Source organism: Lichtheimia ornata, assembly GCF_029851405.1.
Source record: "Lichtheimia ornata isolate CBS 291.66 chromosome Unknown scaffold00077, whole genome shotgun sequence".
Classification (NCBI taxonomy): Eukaryota; Fungi; Mucoromycota; class Mucoromycetes; order Mucorales; family Lichtheimiaceae; genus Lichtheimia; species Lichtheimia ornata.
In genome coordinates this window covers 111,239-126,642 of record NW_026695397.1, presented here as the reverse complement: position 1 = coordinate 126,642, position 15,404 = coordinate 111,239, and the positions used below count along the sequence as shown (strand labels likewise).

General features: G+C 43.8%; 8 protein-coding genes across 8 annotated transcripts; 2 read left to right on the top strand and 6 right to left on the bottom strand.

Annotated features, from left to right (window-relative positions):
• Positions 1-121: 121 nt before the first annotated feature.
• Positions 122-1,888, bottom strand: O0I10_010857 (uncharacterized protein; the record flags this gene model as incomplete). Its single annotated transcript, XM_058490831.1, has 4 exons — positions 122-742; positions 799-1,430; positions 1,497-1,632; positions 1,688-1,888. 4 exons carry the CDS (start codon positions 1,886-1,888, stop codon positions 122-124), a joined length of 1,590 nt encoding a protein of 529 aa, XP_058338443.1.
• A 448-nt stretch (positions 1,889-2,336) lies between these two features.
• Positions 2,337-2,540, bottom strand: O0I10_010856 (uncharacterized protein; the record flags this gene model as incomplete). Its single annotated transcript, XM_058490830.1, has 1 exon — positions 2,337-2,540. One exon carries the CDS (start codon positions 2,538-2,540, stop codon positions 2,337-2,339), a length of 204 nt encoding a protein of 67 aa, XP_058338442.1.
• A 758-nt stretch (positions 2,541-3,298) lies between these two features.
• Positions 3,299-5,330, bottom strand: O0I10_010855 (uncharacterized protein; the record flags this gene model as incomplete). Its single annotated transcript, XM_058490829.1, has 5 exons — positions 3,299-4,415; positions 4,484-4,592; positions 4,661-4,898; positions 4,969-5,192; positions 5,249-5,330. The coding sequence occupies 5 exons, from the start codon at positions 5,328-5,330 to the stop codon at positions 3,299-3,301; spliced, it is 1,770 nt and encodes a 589-aa protein (XP_058338441.1).
• Positions 5,331-6,078: 748 nt separating this feature from the next.
• On the bottom strand, positions 6,079-8,632 carry O0I10_010854 (uncharacterized protein; the record flags this gene model as incomplete). Its single annotated transcript, XM_058490828.1, has 8 exons — positions 6,079-6,170; positions 6,229-6,337; positions 6,412-6,699; positions 6,762-7,536; positions 7,591-7,889; positions 7,954-8,194; positions 8,255-8,349; positions 8,423-8,632. The coding sequence occupies 8 exons, from the start codon at positions 8,630-8,632 to the stop codon at positions 6,079-6,081; spliced, it is 2,109 nt and encodes a 702-aa protein (XP_058338440.1).
• A 211-nt stretch (positions 8,633-8,843) lies between these two features.
• O0I10_010853 (uncharacterized protein) lies at positions 8,844-9,472 on the bottom strand (the record flags this gene model as incomplete). The annotated part of the gene is made up of 2 exons (XM_058490827.1): positions 8,844-8,959; positions 9,043-9,472. The coding sequence occupies 2 exons, from the start codon at positions 9,470-9,472 to the stop codon at positions 8,844-8,846; spliced, it is 546 nt and encodes a 181-aa protein (XP_058338439.1).
• Positions 9,473-9,762: 290 nt separating this feature from the next.
• O0I10_010852 (uncharacterized protein) lies at positions 9,763-10,797 on the bottom strand (the record flags this gene model as incomplete). The annotated part of the gene is made up of 4 exons (XM_058490826.1): positions 9,763-10,281; positions 10,336-10,386; positions 10,446-10,629; positions 10,688-10,797. The coding sequence occupies 4 exons, from the start codon at positions 10,795-10,797 to the stop codon at positions 9,763-9,765; spliced, it is 864 nt and encodes a 287-aa protein (XP_058338438.1).
• Positions 10,798-11,280: 483 nt separating this feature from the next.
• O0I10_010851 (uncharacterized protein) lies at positions 11,281-13,443 on the top strand (the record flags this gene model as incomplete). Its single annotated transcript, XM_058490825.1, has 1 exon — positions 11,281-13,443. The coding sequence occupies one exon, from the start codon at positions 11,281-11,283 to the stop codon at positions 13,441-13,443; it is 2,163 nt and encodes a 720-aa protein (XP_058338437.1).
• A 171-nt stretch (positions 13,444-13,614) lies between these two features.
• O0I10_010850 (uncharacterized protein) lies at positions 13,615-15,356 on the top strand (the record flags this gene model as incomplete). The annotated part of the gene is made up of 7 exons (XM_058490824.1): positions 13,615-13,644; positions 13,698-13,793; positions 13,857-13,943; positions 14,003-14,216; positions 14,270-14,616; positions 14,706-15,083; positions 15,150-15,356. 7 exons carry the CDS (start codon positions 13,615-13,617, stop codon positions 15,354-15,356), a joined length of 1,359 nt encoding a protein of 452 aa, XP_058338436.1.
• Positions 15,357-15,404: the final 48 nt, after the last annotated feature.

Genomic DNA, 15,404 nt, shown 5'->3' with positions numbered 1-15,404 from the left:
CACGTTCCTTTTTGTCATCATTTGGACTTTGTAAGAGTTTAATAATACACGGCGGGAGATGACTGGTTTGTTTTTCTTTAATAGGAATATATATACAAATCATAGAGTGGTTGTAGGGTATCTAAGAAAAGGACCAAATGCGCACCAAAGTTCGTTTCTGGGACGTCAATGTCAAGTTGCTACTGCTTTCATCCCGTATTGCTGCCACGATTTTGTCGCTATCGAAATGTAGCCACCTCATATCACAAGAGGGGACGTCCAAAGTTGCGCGATGTTCTGCAGTAGTAGCATCGATGGCTACCAAGTATTCATTTCCACCGAGTCGATGACGTGCGAGTCGATAAGCGTTGCTATGGTGATCGGTTTCGTCGTTCCGAAAGGATGGATGTTTGTCATTGTCACTCGTTGATAGGTCCCATACTTTGAGTCCGTATCGATCACCACTCACTAGCCGACTCACAGACGCATCCAGGGCTAATGCACATACCCGAGATGTATGTCCGTATAACGTCTTTGCAAACCGCAATTCAAGCTTTTCACTGGAAAGATGAACGTGATATTGCTTAATGGTATTGTTGCCATGTGCTGTCATGAGATAAGGCTGTGAATAGGCAAGGGCAGTGATGGGTTCGAGCGCATCTTGTGAGGGTCGTCGTGCGTGATTCGTAAAAAAGAAGTCATCCTCGTTCAATGCTGTACAATGCCGTGATGATATGATACCATGTGATGAAAACACCACTTCCTAATTGTGGATTAGCGTGCGTGTTTACACCGCTTCATGGATCACATTATACATACCTGAATGCCAACTGAAAATGCATTCAATCCCACAGGCATACCAAAACAAGCCATGCCACGCCATCGATTATTATCGCATTGATCCAATTCCACAACGATAGGATTCCATCGAATAGGGCTCTGTAATTCGTATACAAGTCGAGGAGACATTGCAGCTTGTTCGTCATCAATGCAAAACGCTGATAATTTCATCCCCTTGGTACAAATGAGGACCATTGGATATGAGAGCCCAATAGCTTCAATGGCCTGATGACTTCCCAATCGATAGGGAGGCGTATAACGCGTCAATTGTCTCGCAGCAAATGATGTTGGGTGATCTTTGATTTCCATTGTCCATAACGAGAATCCACCATCATCGTAACCAGCCACTAGCCGATACTGTGAATGATCCATTACTTGCAATTTCAGGCACGTGATGTGACATAAGGTGCTACTGTCGTCATGGCAAGCGAGCTGACCAAGTAACACAGGTTGCGGATTATCATTGGTAGCAATACGCCATACTTCAATGCGAGAATCAGATATGGATGCCAAACATAAAATATCACGGTTGAACTGCACTAATGGTCTCTGTCGCTGTTGCTGATACTGCTTTGAATCATGCAAGTCGAGTTGCGTTATTCGACAATTGCCTGTATCACACAACCTTTAGTATGCATGTCGCACATCCATATACACACACGCACACACAAACTTACCACTTCGCCAATTGTGATTGGTTCTATACAGTGTCTTCCACCTTGATTCAGGACTTGTTGTATCTTGTCGTCGAGTGGTTGCTCTAGCATAGCCTCCTCCATTGTGGAATCGTCGTAAAAAGAGAGGTTTCCATAGCTGGTATTTTGCTTGTTAACATACATGAAGACTGCATTCATTTTCGTTTACTCACCAGCTCGTCATTAGCTAGTCGAAACCAGCTGGAATTGACAGCGGCACAGCGTGTGAGATCGTTGGCGGAAAGGAAACTGAATATATGGAGTACAAGTTCGTCTGATAGTAGATTACTGGTGAAGTCGACACGTTGATCCGAATGCTGGCGTTTTGGTGTTGAATGAGTGTTGGATTGGCGTCTACGTTTGAACAACCCCATATCGTGCCGTTAAGAGAGAAAGCGAGGTAAAGAGATGGACAACGGCAACTCTTATGCGGAATCTCAAAGCTGTGAAACATACCCGATCACGCTTGGATGTCTTATCTTCACTTTGACGTAAGGTACAAATCATTATGCCATATCCCCTTTATCTATCGACACAATAAAAATGGTACCATTCGTGCAATACAATGTTCTATAATGGCTAGCTTTTCTTTGAACGACAATTGGAGTTATAATAGATGATGATGTCGGGAGCTACTATCAGCACTTTAATTACTACTATCATATGGTATGATATAATGACAACTACAGTGAAAGTAAAGAAGGAGGCTAGTTGCATGCTATAGTTTCGGGTTTCTTTCGACGCGCATCATTGCTGCATGTATAAGAGGTATCATTGCACGCCACCAGAATTCTCTTTGATCCTTCTTCCAACGTCAAATGGTTAAAACCATCCTGATCCTTGCGTACCAAAGTCCCCATCTTCGCATAATTCTTCCATGATAGATCTTGTAAACCCATCGAGTTCACCGCTAACTAATTTACTGCAGAGCACATTGCCGCTGTCGGGTTCTGGTTGCGGTTGTCCATCGACCATTTGTAAGCTGTAAACTGCTGCCAAGACAAGACTAAGAGCAAAGATGCGCATGGTTTTCAAGTGATAGTGTTGCAAAATCTGGGAGATGTAATAGATGTAGAGGATGAAAGAAAGAAGATTGCTTCTTAATAAATGTGTGCTGGTCACTATGTATCTTATACATTTCACACGACATTAGGGAGGAAATACTACTTTTCTTCCCCTTTGCTCCTCCCCTTTGCTTTTTCTTCTCTTCCTCGCAAAACAATCAACATGTTTAGGAGACATACAGCAGCAGTAGTAGTGCTCATATGACATCCTTAATATGCCCAGTGTGGTCAACGAGTGTATCCCTGACATGGTGAGTCGTCTCCTTACCCGGTCCAAAGATGATGCATAGTCTAACGTTTGATGATGATCCCCTTGCTAGTAATAGGTTACAAAGTTGAGAGCAACGTCGTTTAAAGTTTACTTAATGAGGCATCTACGACCCCATTAGCATTATTGGCTTCCGTTTTCTTTGGTAGGGCATCATTCTTTCAATGGCGGTAACCAGAACAACCATACATCATTACGACTACTATATTCTTTAATGAAGAATACGACCATTGTTGATTTGATAGGTGATGAGGGAAGTGATCAATGAAACTATAGCTGATACGCGGCAACAACTTGAACATGCACAGACCCTTTGAATTCGACCCATTCATGTTGTATTTACCTAAACTCAACCAGTCTACTTTTCTTTAATTATAAGACCATGGAAAAAAGGAAGCAATAAACGTCTATAAAGCCCACCAATGAGGGGATTGTCAAATGCGTTATTATGGTTATTGATAAGGAGTAGGCATTGTCCATGATTCATGCGATGACTTGTGTGACAAGTGAGGATATCCATGTGGTGCTGGGGGTGGAGGAGGAGTGGGTGATGGAAATGCGGGAGGATAGGAGGGTGAATGAGAAGTGTAAGATTCAGGCACTGGCATCATATTCATTGGTGGTGGTTGATGATGCTGATGATGGATTGGAATAGGTTGAGGCATGGGCATGAAAGGTGTTGAAGCTGGAGAAGGAAAATGGGCTACAGAGCTTGGTGGAGGATGTTGTTGTTGTTGTTGTTCGGGATAGGATGACATGTGTGGTTCAGGAGGAAAATAATGATTTGCAGTGGTGGTAGGTACATGTTGTGGAGGAGGAGGAGGAGGCGAATGATCAAACGATGGATAAGTAGTGGCAGCAGGGATGTAAGGTGAAGAAGAAGATGAATGATGAGAAAAGGATGCAGGTGATTGGCATACAGGTTGCTGCTGTTGCTGCTCAAAGGGTGGTGGGGTCATGTGATGAGGATCGTCTTTTGCCGAATGCATTGTGCCATATCGTTGTTGATTTGATTCGCTTTCAAATGATGGCATGCTGGCACTAGAATGATGCCGTTGATCATGGTTAATGCCATGTTGGGGCTTTGGTATTTCTTCTTCTTCGTGATCTAAATCGGGTTTTGGTTCATTGTGTGTGGTTGTGGGAGCATCATCATCATCGTTTGTATCATCGATATTGCTGTTATCGGAAATGGGTGGTGCTGCATCACCATTGACAACCTTTTTTGTTGTTTCATTTTGGACCTCGCAAACTTCCTCTTGTTCATCATCTTCGTCATCAATGGAGATATCTGCTCTTGGGGTTGTCCCAATGATGACAGGGATTTCTTTTTGCACTACCAATGACGACCTCCAATCACCATCGTTTTTCCTTGCCAAATTCATATCCACTGACACCTGCACTGCGTATTCCACACGCAAGATGCGTCCACTTGATCCTGTAGTAGGTGGGGATGCTGGTGGAATAAACATCTTGATGGTCGATTCGTAAGCGTGATTATTATCGGGATTTGCAATGAGATCCCGGTAGATTGGTTCACGAGCATTCTCTTCTCCTAGCAATTCTCGTCTAAATATGTAGATAGCCATGTAAGTTTTTTGATCCAAAATCCATTTCCTTTATCTTTTGCTTCTTACCTTCCCTTGCCAAAGAGATGGAAACGTCGAACAAGAGCAACACGAATGGCATCAGCCTTCCCAAAATCCTCAGCACATGTCACTTTAATGGATACAGGCATGATGTCACCTACGCATGATCCACCCATGCATTAGCCATCTTGTCATTGGGCTCATCACAATGCCATCCATACTCACCTCGCACAAAGGCAGCCTTGGGTATCCTGACACTCAAGCTTGTCCCATCTACCATGACCTTGTCATCCTCCTCGTCTTCATTGTCGGGAACAGGATGATCGTATTCGGGATTGGATACATCAATTCTTTCGACGACAGAGATTTCACGTGTATCTTCTGGAGCCAAGGGTGCTGGTACAAAGGGTCGTTTCAATGTTGCCAAAAGTGTATAAGAGATATGACTTGAACCATCTCCCAGCTTTTACAAGATCCAATTTTAGTTCAATCATCCACAAGGTGGGGAGTGGCGTTTCTTTTTTTTATCTTACTTTCATGCTTGTTGGAAGCTCAGCACTTGCCCCTGGAATATTAAGCTCAAAAGGAAATCGGTTGCTCTTGGCTTCCAATAAATGCGATCCGTTGGGGTCACTGGCAATTTCATCTTCACGAGTAAACAATGTCAAAACATTGGATCCCACTTGAACAGTGCCACTCAATGCAATCTTGATATGATTAATCTTGGTTGGTTTGGTCACATCAAGTACCACATCGCCTACAAACACCTGTTTAGAGGCTACAAAAGCCTACACACTCGTGCCCATTACATACCTCGGACAACTTCACCAGGATTGTAATATCGACTATCTTGAAGATCAATGTAAAACTCTTTGGTTTTCCTCCCTGAGAACATGCGTGGGTTGGAGGAAGGTGGGGTGTGAGTGGGTAATAAATGAAAGAAAGAGAGAAAAAGAAAAAGGTTACAAAATTCAGTTCTAAAAAGGGCAGCAGCGCTTGTACCACCTTCAATGTCAGCATGCGCTTGATCAGGAGACTGTCGCCTGAATACTTTATAGAACCAAAGAGAGATCACAATAGCAGAATTCAATTCATTTAAATTATCCCTCACCCACCTCCATTTTCATCATGGTGATGACACGAGTCATCATCATCATCTATATGCATCCCTATTACGCGAGATCAAGCACACAATATGATTGGTTACGTTGCATGCCAAGTACGGGTGGCGTCAGCAGCGGAGAGAAACAGTGGGCAAAGAGCTATATTCTTGCTACTGCTGTAGGATGAGATCTTCCGTTCCGGGGGTCATTTGTGCCGCTACTTTTTGTCAGCTGAGACCCTGTCATCCAAAACTGATGACGAGCAAGATCACAAGACCACCGCTTTGGGCGCGCTTAACCCTACTCATCATGGCTTGCTTCAATTGATATGGCAACACGAAGGGTGTAATTCTCATCACTCGGCTTTGTGGAATTTGGCGAGGATACGATGGCTGCCAATACAGCCCATCTAATGATGGGGCCCTGAATAGTACATATAGGCGTTTATGGTTCGTCGCATCAACTTGAATACCAATGGGTATACGCTTTGCAGTCTCTGCTTTATTACATGGATCGGTTGACTTTTTTTTCAAAACAGCATTAATTTGCATCTGTGAGGGGTTTAATGTAGGTCTTATGATAACTTGGGACGCCTGTGCTACCGGGTGCCATGAGCAACGTATCAAAGTAAGCTATGTAAATAATGTTAGAATGATTCGGCTATCGCAAGTCACCATACAACCAACATACCTTCATAGATGTTGCCATCGTACTTTGCAATGGGTGCCTTAAGTACAAAGTCTGGGTAGGCCCAAGCATCCGTCAATCCAATGACTTGGTTTCTCAGTGCTTTACAGCTCTAAAGTAAAGAGGTTGGTTGTGAGTAACATTGTCAACAAGGAGAACCTCGCACCTTCTTTTTTTTTTTTTTACCTGCAAGTATTCTCGTTCCACACCTTTGACTTGTTCGGCAGTAAGGTAACCTTCCTTGAAACCTTGGTCACTGTAGGTTAAAAGTACATGGAAACCCCAAAGCGATGTCATGCGACGGAGCATGTTGGCGGAGTCTTGATCCTTGAGGGAAGCATTCCAGTGATCAAACTTGGTCAAAGCATCCGCATACAAAAAGACGGCAGCATGCATTTCAGCAACACGCACCGATTCCAAAAGCAAGTCCTCTTGGCTTGCGCCATTGTCAAGAGCCAATCGAATGCTATTAAGCTATAGTAGTAAACGTGAGCTCACATGTTGAAAGCAACAACATGATGTATGTATACACCTACTCGCTTGACCAAGATGGCATAGAGACAATGTTCGATCAAGGATAAATCTTGCACACAAGAACGAACGTCTCGGACATTCCAAACAGGGGAAGCAAGGTAATCCTTGGCATGCTTGATGTAATGCGTTGAGCTCTTAAAGAGTAATTCGGGATACTCATCGTCTTCGATCTTTTGCTTGAGTTGATGGATCAAGATCTTGGCTGTTTGCTGGAGCATGACCACATTATCACCACCACCGGTTGTCAAGACACCCCAATCATCAATGATTTGTCCAATGGCATTGTAAGCAGAATAAGCATGGCCACCACAAGCACGTCGACAAGTCTCGAGAATATCGGTACCATACCATCCTGTAAGACCTTTCATGCATGCTGAAATGGCGTGCATTTCCGACATGTGATTAATGTACACCACGGGATCCATGTTGCCACCTGCTGTCAAAATCTTGAATCGTTCATCCATGGTGGTAATAGCCGAACGCACCATGTATGAAAACGCAATGGCAGGCACCAGTTTACCATAATGCGATTGATAATCCATGATTTGTTGGTTGCGATGGCCTTGACGACGTACCACACCATAGCGTGTTGCGATCGTTACGGCTTGTGTGATCATTCCCAATGTATTGGCCACCAACATGACACGTTCGGGAATAAGGGTGGCATACATTAATGCGGGTGAAGGTGCTGGTGTATAGGTGCCATCACGATCAAGTTGTGTCCAACGCGCCAACATGTTGGTTCGAGGCGTACGCACTTTTTGGAATTGGATCCATCTATAAAAAAAAGACCTTAGTATGATGCTTATCATCCATTAAGATAATACGAACCCGTTATCTAAGCCCGAACGTCCAACTTTGTGACCAATATCACCAGCTTGCACATTAGGCATTAATTCACCAGTAGCACGATCACGCAGCTGCACAATAAACCAGTTATGGCCAACGTGTTTGCCATTGATATAGGTTTGAGCAATGACCATGGTATGCGTAGCTGATTGACCTGCCATACCAATCCACCACTTAGTTGAAGTAATGGTGGGTGAGTGAATCACAAACTCGTCGGTGGATTGATCATAGGTTGCTGTTGTCTCGATATCTCGCAATGCTGAGCTGTGACCAAGTTCAGTCTAAAACATGACACGGTGAGTTAACGACATCACGTAGAGAATACGTGGCAAGTTTTATACGTACCATGGCAAAACATCCCAGGATTTCATAATTGTCAACGGCTGGTAACCAAGTATCTCGTTGTTCGTCGCTACCCAACATCAAGAGGACATTGCGGAAAAGTGCCTTGTGTACACCGATACGCATGCTATAGCTCTCTGAATACTGGGTCAATGCCATAAAGATGGCTTCTGGTAATCCTTCTTGGCTCTTAATAACAGGGTCCTTGAGTAATTGAACGGCTCTATAGATTTGACCCATTGTGCTATAAAAGGATGCTGACCGTAAGATATGATGATGATGATGGCCTTGTCTGCTCACTCACAATTCTCTGGCTTCTGATCTCGATAATTCCAAAATGTTGCGTGGAGGTTGAACCACCAATTCCGGATCCACCTTGATCAACTTGAAAGCTTGTTGCTATGTACATGTTTACATGTCAGATGGATCATGTGTGTATGTGTGTGTATGCATGTTATATAAAGAAACTTGCAAGAAGACGATAATCGCGTTCACCACCTGCCCAGAAATGAGCCATTGTCAAGATATCAAACTTGGCAGCAGCTCGTTCGTTTGCCATATCGGTGGGTGCCTGAAGGGACATGGATGAAGGAGTAAATGTGAGTTGCTGTTTGAGTTGAGCAAGTCGAGCAGCCGCCGCCTTTGCATTAGCATCGGTGGATTGTTGAATAGGAATTGTCATGTTGTTGTTGTTGTTGAATAAAGAAAGAGAAAAAAGGGACGCAAAAGAAAAAAAAGCCAAAAATCAAATGGGTTTAATGCATGATGACCCCATACACGTATACACACACACACACACATACAAATGCAGGTGGAATACCATTTTATGATACACACATGGAAATGGGGATGTGACAAACAACATGTGAAAACGCTTGGGAAAACAATACTAATTAGCCTGATGTGTGGGGTAAAGCAGCCGCGACTTCCTCTACTTCGGGGTGCAGCCTTGGATGAGCATCCACCAGATTACTGATTAAATCGATCAGTCGTTCCTTGTCCAATGTAGCTATATATATAAATTACAATGCGTCAGCGATTTCTCACGTCTTGTCTCCCTCTCCCACCCCATTGCCCTTTTGTATTACATACCAAGTAGTTTATCCAGCGGAAACTGTTTTTCAGCTCCTATCCGTTTCCGTTTGGTGATCTTGTCATGCTTCGGTCGTAGTCCATTTTTATTATCAGCCGTAGTTGTACTCGCAGTAGTCGTAGTAGCAGCATTTGTTCGTTCAAGCGACGGTGAAAAGTCAAACGAGACGCCATCGCTCAAGTCTTCCATACTCTCATCTTCAGATGCTCTTCTTTTACGTCCTATTATTGATAAACTCAGTCCATTAGCTATTGCATAATGGCCCTTGTCGAGATTCGTCAACCGACACTTGCCTTTCCCTTGTTGATCGTTGCCATTGTATGAATCGGCTTGTTCTATATAGAGAGGTGGTGATTTGGGCTTTCCAAAGTAATGTGAAGATCGATAGAGCTGCTGCTGTTGTCGAAAAAGAGTATTCTGGCTTGCCATAGTAAAAGAAGGAGGATGAAAAGTGTACGTGGCCGTTGTCTGGATACGAAAGAAAATGATTCATTGTTCATCTACTACTGTGCATGGGATAATGAAAGTGTCCTTACATTACCTAGGGCTTATTAGTCAAGGAAAAGTAAGCTTTGAGATCTGAAGGCCTTCATTCATTGTTCCTCACTATTCCGCATCTATGTATATCTTGATCTGAAAGAAGAATTACCATGGATACACTAGTCGAGCCCCCTTGGATACCCCCTTCCCTTTTAGCATTATGATGTATTTGATATCCTTTATGCTCCATTGGTATATATATCACTATCTACCGACCATCTACTACTTAAATGATGCGGCTGTGCATGATCTAAAAAGTGTTGTCGCCATTGCTTGATAAACTTTTCCAGATCTGGCCATCTTTCCTTGTTTCCTTCTTCGGTGATGTACTTGTTCTTCATGAGATGCTGCACAACGCCTTCCCCATGTTCAGTAAAACCAGGGCCACGTTCCATATCCTTAAAGGCAGCACACTTTTCCAAGACTTGACCCCATGTAAGATTCTCCCAGGAAGCATTCTGCATCCAAAACTCGTATATTGTCTGCTCCAGTTGCTGTCGACGTTCTACAGGCATCTTGTTTGCTGCTGATAAAAGAGCTGAAGCTGTCTTGCGCATGTATCGGTGCTCAGGTATGACAATCCATCCTTTTCCTTCCATGGGCATTCCATGTTCCAAAGCGAGAGACTTTTTAAAAGCAGTAGCATGGCGTTCGTATCGATCATGGCATTCCTTGCACAAGAGTAACAAATCCCTACTCTACAACAATGTCATATAAGCAAGTCTATTGGGATGATGACCATCGCCGCTTACCGATTTCGACTTGATAGCCAGTGGGAACCATTGCCTATATACATAAGGGACCTATCCATAAGCCATCAATCGAAGCTGTAGAATGAAAGGAGGATAAAAGAAAAACTTACTACGTGATGGAGTGTCAAGCCAGCTTGTGATGCACACACAACGCAGATATTCTTCCGGTCTTCGATCATGTAGTCATTTTCATCATGCCCTTGGCCTTTGGCTTCAAACGTCAACTGGATAGCACGCTCTTCTTTATCTCGTTTCACGGCAAGCTCTCTATCTAGGTACCAACGCGCCTTCTTCCTAATAAGATACATACATTACTCAACCCATCGACCTCGTCATTGGCTTCGATCTTTACTGGTTGCAACGGAACATGAGTTTCCCTTGGCGCGAGTACACCTTCCAATTCTCGTAAATGTGGAGCGATTTCCGGCTTGGCATGACCACCGATTGTTTTTGTCGTGGCATTGTAGTGGCGGGTGAACAACGAGCACAAAGAAAAGAGACAAAGAAAAAAAAAGACAGTGATATGGCAGCCAAATTTAGATTGGACAATTTCATGCATGGCAATGGTTGACAGGCACACACACATATACACATACAACCCCAATGTTGCCGGTTGGTTCCTTATCAACACGTACATAATGCATCTAGAACTTTTGATTAGCAGGGATGATAAGATAATACTCTACTTTATTTGGCTTCTTCTTTTTTTTTACCATAAAATGATGTCTACAGTAACACGCTTTGTATCATGATGCAGTTATAGATACACGTTTCCATGGATACGTAATCAGGTGTGAATGGGAAGATATCATCATTACAAAAGTCGTGGGTGGTGGGCAGGTTCGACGTCCAAAGGTGCATGGATATCATGTGACAGTGAGATTAAATCGCGTGTGGCCCTTTTCTCCTCCCTCTCCTTGTTTTCTTATGTATGCGTCGTCGACAATGAAGAAAAAGAATGTGACCCAAGTGGAACGCCATTTGGAAACAATGTTTGAACAAGCATTGTACTCGGATCTGAGCCTTGTCTTTTTACATCCCATGTTCCCTTTGAGAATGCGTTTCGATGTCCATCAAGCCATTGTCTCACAAGCGCCTTTCTTTAAGCAACTTCTCGACAATCAGCACCTATTAGATCATGAGCACCAGCAGCAACAGCAACCTGAGCAACACAAAGTGAATACAGCAGAAGGTCGTTCAGTCATGACACTCAATATCAACATGCTTCAAGCATTGCTTCAAAGAAAATTCGTCCTGACACCTTTTCAACACATTATTCGACGCAAATGGCAACGACCGCATGAGTCCAATAGCAGCAGCGACAAAGCACAACAACAACCCCTCTTTACCCACATTCTTGCATCCCATGTGCGATATGCTTTACAATGGATGTATTGCAATGACAAGGACGAGTTTTTCGAACAGATGGAAGAGGATGATACATTACGCGTATTGGCCATTGCGATTCTTTTTCAACTGGATGATCTTGCTCATGCATGTGCTGAACGCTACACCACCTATCAACTTTCTATGTTTACCATCATGCGCGATCTTGAGCATATTTGCCAATTGCCACGTGACCACGCAGCGTATCTACAGTTACGGGATGCTTCCTTGAGATTGTTGCTACGTTTTGGACCTGACAACCCCGAAGCGATTGCCGAGTTACCAGTCGACTATATGGCGGATGTCCTCAATGCCGATCTTCTCTATGTTCATTCAGAGTACGAGCGTTATTGTCTATTGAGGGACGTGCTTTCCGAATTCATGCTGTCGGTGGGTGAAATCCATTGGACACCTCAAGGCCCTGTGGATCAAGATCATAAGCGTCTTTCTGGATTTGTGAAACCAATGCGACAGCAACAACAAATCACCACTCCACAAACACCCTTGATGACAGCTGTCAAAGCTCGCAAACGCAAACGTATTCCATCTCAAGAACTAGCTCCTCCTCCTTCTTCTTCTTCAATCAGGCATCAAAGGACCACACGTCTCAGCTTTTCTGCCACTGTCCCTTTCCAAACCTTGATTGAAGATGCATCTTCAGGGGGTGTGATTGACAAGGCCACTGTATTATCCTATCTTTTACGCAACACGATCAACTACAGCAACATGGCGTTTGGTCAACTTACCAATGTACGAGCGGATGGTATTGTGGATGAGGGGATTGTTTTTCGTGCCTTGTGGCAGCGGATGGCTTTACAACGCATCATTTTCCCGGATCAACAAGTGCCCAGTCAACAATTACGGGATGCTGAAGCTTTGGATGAATACTTTGATGTGGATTCGGATCGACGCCATCAGATCTTGCTGGGAGTCCCCAAATATCGGTTCTGCGTCTCGATTCAATTGCCCTCACCGAATGTTGCCAATGGATGGGTGTATGAGGAACCTGAGCCATCATCACAAATCATTGAAACGGTCATGGAATCATCTGATGACAGCAGTGAACAAATCAATGACAACGAAGGAGAAATGTACGAAGATGAGGAATTGGATCGATTATTGGAGAATGAGGAAGGCGTATTGAATGCAACGACGGAACCAGTAACACCGGCCATCAGTGAATCCTCTTGTTCACCACCCACAGACGTCATTTGGAAAAAGACTTGTTATTCAGACACCAAGGAAATTCTCGGCAAGACGTATCGTGTACGTGTGGATGCACAGAATATTGCAGGACGTTTATTGCATATGGGTGATGATGAGCAAGACTATGATGATATTCTACTATGTCGATTTGGATTGGATACCTTGTTGAACAATGACACCTCCTCACAACAACAACGATTGGATCAGGACCAAGAAAAGAGTTCTCAGGCATCGTCATCACCACCTCAAGAAGAAAAGACGCCCGTGCCATCCAAAAGGCCTAGTCGCGAACCCAAAATCCGATATTCCATCTATTGTCTCAACCGACATCAACATATCACGGAGAATGATCGAGTGAGTGATGAAGATCGTGTCATGATACCAGTCAGTGAACAATCCAAAGATGATCCTAATTCCCCATGGACCGGTTCTTGTACCAAAGTGCGCATGGATGGATATGATAAGGAGCGTGGCATCTTGATTGATCTTGTTGTAGTATTGGAGCTTACTTTTTAGTCTCTTTTGTAAATAAACCCATCTGCATGTTGCATAAGATCACTGTGTGTGTGACGGCTCAAAAGTGTACTTTTGCTTGCCTTTATCGGCTGGCGGCGGCGGAGGAAAAGCATGGCAACAGCAGCAACAGCAGCAGCGCACACACACACGCACGCTGTCTCTTTCTCCACAATGAGTGTATTTCCAAAAGAAACTGTCAAGGTACAATCATACTTTGAACCTCCCATTTATCCCCTCACTCACCCAATGTAAAGAACATTGGCGAATCGCTGGGTATCACCAATCTCAAAGACGATGCGGCATCAGCGCTGGCGCAAGATGTTGAATATCGAGTACACGAACTTATCCAAGTAAGGCGTCTTGTGGTGGTGGCTCTTTGATTGGGGAAAGGAAAAGCCTAATGCGACTTGTAGGAAGCAACCAAATTCATGCGACATTCGAAACGTACGCGATTGACGGTGGACGATATCAACTCTGCGCTTCGTGCCAAAAACGTCGAGGTATATAGTAGGTACTATACTATCATACAGGATGTTAACCAGTGTTTCTTCTATATTAGCCCTTGTATGGTTATGCTTGCAGTGGTCCTCCAAAGTTTCGCAAAGCCAATGTTGCTTCTACCGATGTGTACTTTACGCAAGACGACGAACTCGACTTTGATACGATTCTGAGCAAACCGTTGCCAAAGATACCTCTTGATGTCAGCTTCACGGCGCATTGGTTAGCGATTGAAGGTGTTCAGCCCGCCATTCCTCAAAACCCAACCCCTGGTGGTAAGTTGTGTATACATGCCAATCGATATGATATTGACTTTTTCTTACTTTAGATGCCAAAGCTGATTTACTTTCAAAACGATCCAAAAGCCATGGTGGTACAAGTGGTCTTTCCGATCAAGTGGATGTCAAGCCGCTTGTGAAGCATGTCTTATCCAAGGAATTGCAAATGTACTTTGAGAGGATCACGGAGGCAGTGTTAAGCGAAGATGAGCGATTACGATCCCAAGCATTTGAGAGTCTACGCATGGATCCTGGCTTGCATCAGCTTTTACCTTATTTCGTTCAGCATATCCACAAAAAGGTCACACAGAATCACAAAGATCTTGACGTTTTGGATGCAATGCTTTCAATGGCCCATTCCTTGTTGAATAATCAGCACCTGTTTGTGGAGCCTTATGTAAGTGAACGGAGAGCGTGTTGTGTGTGTGTGTGTGTGTGTGTGTGCATGTGTGGTGGGATGAATTAACCTCAATTGTATGGTACTAGTTACATCAATTGATTCCACCTATCATGACATGTCTTGTTGGTCGAACGATATCAGAGGATCCATTCCAAGATCATTGGTCTGTGCGGCGCCGTGCAGCATCCTTGATTGCCAATATTTGCAGACACTATGGCAAAGCTTATCACACACTCCAACCTCGAATTGCAAAGACGCTTGTACGAGCACTGCTTGACCCATCACGACCCTTGACAACACAATACGGCGCCATCATTGGATTGGATGCTCTTGGCACAGAAGTTACGCGAGTCCTTGTTTTACCGCATATCAAATTCTTTACGACGCATTGTTTGCAAAATGCTTTGGAGAATGGAAACGCACAAAAGGTGCAAGAGGCAGAGAAATGTAAAGAAGCATTACTGGTACGTGTGTTCATAACAATGGACTTGGGGGGAATCGATGATTGACAATTGTCTTTTTCTGTTTAGGGCGTCCTTGAAAAAGTAGCCAAGGATGGAGCACATATGGAAACATCAGGCCAAGCAAGCGAACAAGAGAAAAAGCAACTTGTGGATGACATTGGACAATTATTGGGCGATGCCTTTTTACAAAAGAGAGCGGATATCACTAGCAATGAATTACAAAGTATCCTTGAATCAACGACGACAACAACAACAACAACACAACACGATTAGTCATTAGCTTTGTTTCATAATAAAAAGAGAGGTGTCAAAAAAAGATTT